General features: G+C 59.4%; 1 protein-coding gene across 1 annotated transcript in view; it reads left to right on the top strand.

Moving 5' to 3' along the window:
- The window catches only part of SPNS3 (spinster homolog 3 (Drosophila)), a 68,572-nt gene that overhangs the window by 20,156 nt on the left and 42,935 nt on the right, over positions 1-5,481 (top strand). Inside the window, exons 4-7 of the mRNA XM_011958338.1 lie at positions 968-1,119; positions 1,772-1,838; positions 3,024-3,172; positions 4,108-4,260. Of these exons, the coding sequence (XP_011813728.1) occupies positions 968-1,119; positions 1,772-1,838; positions 3,024-3,172; positions 4,108-4,260 (521 nt within the window). The remainder of the gene's footprint in view (positions 1-967; positions 1,120-1,771; positions 1,839-3,023; positions 3,173-4,107; positions 4,261-5,481) is intronic.

Raw genomic sequence — 5,481 nt, forward strand, 5'->3', positions numbered from 1 at the left:
GGTCAGGAGATCAAGACCATCCTGGCTAACACGGTGAAACCCCGTCTCTACTAAAAAATACAAAAAATTAGCTGGGCGTGGCGGTGGGCACCTGTAGTCCCATTTACTCGGGAGGCGGAGGCAGGAGAATGGTGTGAACCTGGGAGGCGGAGCTTGCAGTGAGCCGAGATCATGCCACTGCACTCCAGCCTGGGCAACTGCACTCCAGTCTGGGCAACAGAGTGAGACTCCGTCTCAAACAAACAAACAAAAAAAAAACCGCTAAATTTCCCCCCTGTAGGTTGAGTAACAAATCTTTTTTTTTTTTTTTTTTGAGACACAATTTCGCTCTTGTTGCCCAGGCTGGAGTGCAATGGTGCGATCTCGGCTCACTGCAAACTCTGATTCCCGAGTTCAAGTGATTCTCCTGTCTCAGCCTCCAGAGCAGCTGGGATACCAGGCACGTGCCACCACGCTCAGCTAACTTTTGTATTTTTTAGTAGAGACAGGGTTTTGCTGTGTGGGCCAGGCTGGTCTCGAACTCCCGACCTCAGTTGATCCGCCCACCTCAGCCTCCCAAAGTGCTGGGATTACTTGCGTGAGCCACCAAGCCTGGCAGACCCGGTGGACTTTCTTAACAGGAGACCTCCTCTCTCCTACCTCTCACTGCCGCACCAGCTTCATTTCTGCCTGACTCTGCTGGGGGTGGAACTGGGGGTAACAGCTGCTGTCTTGGGGAATTGGCCTGGTTAGCAACGGTAGGACCCAGGAGAAGGGCTCCCCTGGGCAGGGGGGTAGGCAGTGGCTTCAGGCGACACATGTGTGACTTTGGAAACCTGGAGTGGAGAGGTGTCCATAGCCCCGATCCCCTCTCTCTACTCTGGGGTCCTGTGACATGAGGTCCCCTTGGCTCTTCCAACAAACCCTCGGGTCCCTGGCCCTATGGGTGATTTCTGGAACTCACGTGGTCTTGTGCCTGCTCGCCCAGTATTCTTGGCTCTTCTTCCTGTCCCGGGGCGTCGTGGGCACTGGCTCGGCCAGCTACGCCACCATCGCGCCCACCGTCCTGGGCGACCTCTTCGTGAGGGGCGAGCGCACCCGCGTGCTGGCCGTCTTCTACATCTTTATCCCTGTTGGAAGGTTGGTATTACCCATGGGTCCACTTCCCCAGGTGGTAAACTGAGGCCCAAAGGAGTCAGAACAGGGGCTGGGCATGGGTAGGAGAGGTCAAACCAGGAGGGCTGCAATTTGAGTCCCAATGCTACCCCTTCCTCACCACATGAGTCTACCTCTCCGAGCCTCAGTTTCCTCATCTGTCAACGGGGGCAGTGAGACGCCAGCTGATGGGCTGGGGGAGGAGTAGAGGTGATGAGGATGCGCCCTGCAGATTCGTACACTCGGCAGTGTGGCCCGCCCAGGGAGGTGCCGGCCCTGGGAGGCGAGGTGAGGAAGCAGGATTTGCAGTCAGGACCCTGGCCTCTGACCCAGCTTTCCTGAACTTGCCTGACTCAAGCAGGGCCCAGCCTTGGGCAGGAGGGTGGATGGTATATGTTTCCACAGGTGGGGAGAGTGGTGCTGGGGGTGGGCCAGGAGCCAGAGGTCACTGGTGATTTGACCAAGGGCAGTGGACATCTGGACCTCACGTGGCTTACTTTCCTCAGTGGAACAGCTCTGTGCCTGCAGAGAACCAGCTCCCTGGGGCACGGGGGAGCACCCTGGGTCAGGCTGGCAGTGGGGTCTGCCTTCCGCCTCCCTCCCCTCACAGCCCATCGCCCTTGACCCTCTGTTGCAGTGGTCTGGGTTATGTGCTGGGGTCGACTGTGACGACGCTGACTGGGAACTGGCGCTGGGCCCTCCGAGTGAGTCCAGCTTCCTTTTCTTCCCTCTGCTTTCCCTCTGGACCGGCAGGGACTTTCCAGCCTTGGGTGACCTTAACCACTTGGCGTAGCACCCGGCGCCATTAGGGGGGCGGGGGGTGGTCAGGCATTGGCAGCTTTGGACATTTGGGGCCCCACAGGGAGCATGGGCTGGGGAGGTGGTGGCCCTCAGCTCAAAGCTGGCTGCTTAGTTTACCAGCTGTGTGATCTCAAGCAGGTCACCTTCTTCAGAGCCTCAGTTTGCCTGTCGGTAAAGTGGGGGTAGTAAACGCTACCTAAGGCATCTTGAGGATCAGTGAGACGAGAGATGGAAGTTCCAAGCCGCAGGGTCAGGGCACGGAGTAGGCCCTGGCGGACTGGCAGCTCGGCTCGCTCAGAAGTTGGGCAGGATGCTGAGGAAGATGCCGGGCAGGCCCCGCTGGGCTGCGGGCCTTGTAATTCCACCATGGGCACGGAGCGGGACCATTCTGAAGAGGAAGGAACTCCACAGTGGAGGGTGCTGAGCTCAGCCCTGGGGGTGCAGCTTGGTGGGAGTGCAGGCTGCATGCAGACCTCCACGGAGCCGGCCCAGTGCCGGGGAGCTGGCGTGTGAAGCGCTGAAGCCAGATTTGGAATCTTGGGAGTGAGGTGGGCTTCAAGGAGGCAGGTCTGACCTGGATTGAATAAGCCTTCTCATGGTCTGAGCTGTTTGAAGGCTGCCCCAAGGTGGGTAGTGAGATCCCCGTCCTTGGGGTTTGAGCAGAGGGGCCGCTAGGAGAGGATGCCAGGGCAGGACTATGTGGCAGATGGAGGCCTGGGCCAGGGAAAGGTCAGCTCTAGGGGCAGCAGGTACTCAGGAGGCAGGGCCAGGGTAGTGAGGGTCCCTGTTCTCAACCACCTCAGGCCCTTTGACCCCAAAAGAGTGGTGTCTGTACTGGAAAGATGGGAATTACATGAAGTCCCGAAGAGACTCCACTCCCTGGAAAGCCTGCAGTGGTGAGGGCTGAGAAACAGTGGTACATCCCGCTCTGTGGATACCAGCGCCCCGAAAAACAAGTCACCCCCACCACTCCCAGGGCCTGGACCCCAGAGGTCAGACACTGGCTGGTACTGTGACCAGTTGCCCCCGGGGTCTTTTGGGCTGTGATAATATGTGGCCCTGAGCTTCCTGGGCCCTCCTGTCCCCAGATCATGCCCTGCCTGGAGGCCGTGGCCTTGATCCTGCTCATCCTGCTGGTTCCAGACCCACCGCGGGGAGCTACCGAGACGCAGGGGGAGGGGGCCGCGGGAGGCTCCAGGAGCAGCTGGTGTGAGGACGTCAGATACCTGGGGAAAAAGTGAGTGTCACTGCTACCCCCTGCAAGGCACGGAAAAACCCCTTTGTCTGCCCCAGCCTCACTGACCCCCTCTCTCCACCTCCAGCGAGCCCTCCCTTGTCCCAGTGTTCACAGCCCTCCTCTTCCTCTGAGATCCCACTTACCAACTCAAGTGCCCCTCCCTCCCTTAGGGCTCAGCCTCCATCACCTTGCCATGTGACAGAAATATGGACAGGGAGGGAGGGAGATGGCGTGAGCCCCAGCCTTGCCTCTGCCGCTGCCCTGCCCATAAGTGGCCCTGGCACTCAGAGCCTCACTGTCCTTATTTATTCAATGGATGGAATTCTCCAGCCTTGTCCCCTTCTCCGGGTTGCTTGGAGGATGCTGGGAGTTCATCACTCACCTCTCCGAGCCTCATGGCGTGCGTGATCCTCTGTGCCAGCCATGCTGGGGGAGGCAGGCAGGAATCAACTGCTGGTCCCAGGCCTCACGATTCACTGCAAGGCAGGGCATGGACAGGACCCACTTCTGTTACTGAGCTGTGAAACCAGCCAGGAGGACTCAGAGGAAGATGGGGCAGGCAGGGACAGCTTCCTGGAGAATGTGATGCTGGATGGGGAACCCTCAGGATGGGGAGATTTGGTCCTGCAGAGAGGAGGGAGGGAGGAGGAGCCAAGGTGTGTGGGTAGGGGGGTCTCCGAAACATAGGGGAGGCTGGAGCTCAGGGTGCTGCCAGGAAGGGTCTGGAGGCTGGAGCTTGGGGTAACCTAAGTATCTTCTTCGGAGCCACAGTTTGCCTATCTGTAAAGAGGGGTTAGCAATTGCTACCTATGGAATCTTGAAGGTAATGAGACAAGATGGAAAAGTTCCTGGAATGCCCAGGAGTGGGGAGGAGTGGGCAGGCCCCTTCAGCCCCAGCCCTCTCCCGACTCCAGCTGGGGCACCTTGTCTTGCAGCTGGAGTTTTGTGTGGTCCACCCTCGGAGTGACCGCCATGGCCTTTGTGACTGGAGCCCTGGGGTTCTGGGCCCCCAAGTTTCTGCTCGAGGCGCGCGTGGTTCACGGGCTGCAGCCTCCCTGCTTCCAGGAGCCGTGCAGCAACCCTGACAGGTGAGGGCGTCTGGGGGCACTGGGCACCTTGCCCAGCTTGGGGGCTCTTGCTGAGGAAGTTCTGAGCTCCAAAATTCAGTTTCTTGGGGTGGGGCACGTGGTGCTATGTGAAGACAGTGAGGCCTGGGACCCTGATGGCAGCAGGAGGCCTGGCTCGGGCTCTGGCTGAGCCTCTGCCACTCTGGGTGGCCATGGCCAGGTCCCTTGTCCTCTGTGGGCTGAATCCCCCGTCTCTCCACTCTTGGGGCCGCTGTGGGCTCCAGAAGGCACTGGCGGGAGACGGGCGTGAGGCTTCTGTGGGGCTGTGGGATGAGAGGAGCCCCACCCTTCAGAGGGGCCTGTAGCATCTTCTGTGAGGGCATCCCATTTTACAGATGGCAAACTGGGGCCCGGGAGGCCTCGTCGCTTTGCTAGTTTTGGGATTTCATGTGTGTGAGAAGGCTGCCGGGAGGGGAGGCACGGGCACTCTGCCCTTAGGGCACGCCCTCTCCCGCTTCCTGCCTGGCTGTCTGCTGCCCGGCTGGGCTCCACTTCTGTTCCTATCACCTTCGACCCTGTGCTCCAAGAGCTCCAGTGACTGCTTGATGCTGAGTCAAGGACATCCTTCAGTTCTCCTTTCCTTCTCTCCTCCTCCTCCCGGAACCCTTAACCCCGGCCTCACCACTGCCTCCAGCAGCCGCTCTTCAGCCTCCGCGCGGTCCCTTCCTCCATTCTGACCCTGTCCTGGTGGGTCTTGGGGGCTCCTGGGGATGCTGTCCTCTTCCCTGGAGCCCCATCCTCCCCCAGGGTTTTGGCGACACTCGTCCTCTGCTGACTGCACCTGAGCCTACCTTCTCCTTCCCTCCTCCTCCTTCTCCTTCCCTCCTCCTCCTCCTCCTCCTTCCTTCTCTCTTCTCTTCTCTGCTCTTCTCCTCTCCTCTCCTCTCCTCTCCTCTCTTCTCTTCTCCTCTCCTCTCTTTTCTCTTCTCTCCTTCCTTCTCTCTTTCTTTCTCTCTCCCTGCCTCCCCCCTCCTCTCCTTCTTCTCTCTCTCTCCCTCCCTCCCTCCCTTCCTCCCTTCCTTCTCTTCTTTCTTTTTTGAGTCAAGGTGTCACTCTGTCACCAGGCTAGAGTGCAATGGTACAAACAGTTTGCTGCAGCCTCGACCTCCCAGGCTTAAGCAATCCTCCCACCTCAGCCTCCCAAGTAGCTGGGACCACAGGCACATGCCACCATGCCTGGTA

The sequence above is a fragment of the Colobus angolensis genome, unplaced genomic scaffold (assembly GCF_000951035.1).
Source record: "Colobus angolensis palliatus isolate OR3802 unplaced genomic scaffold, Cang.pa_1.0 Scaffold47, whole genome shotgun sequence".
Lineage (NCBI taxonomy): Eukaryota > Metazoa > Chordata > Mammalia > Primates > Cercopithecidae > Colobus > Colobus angolensis.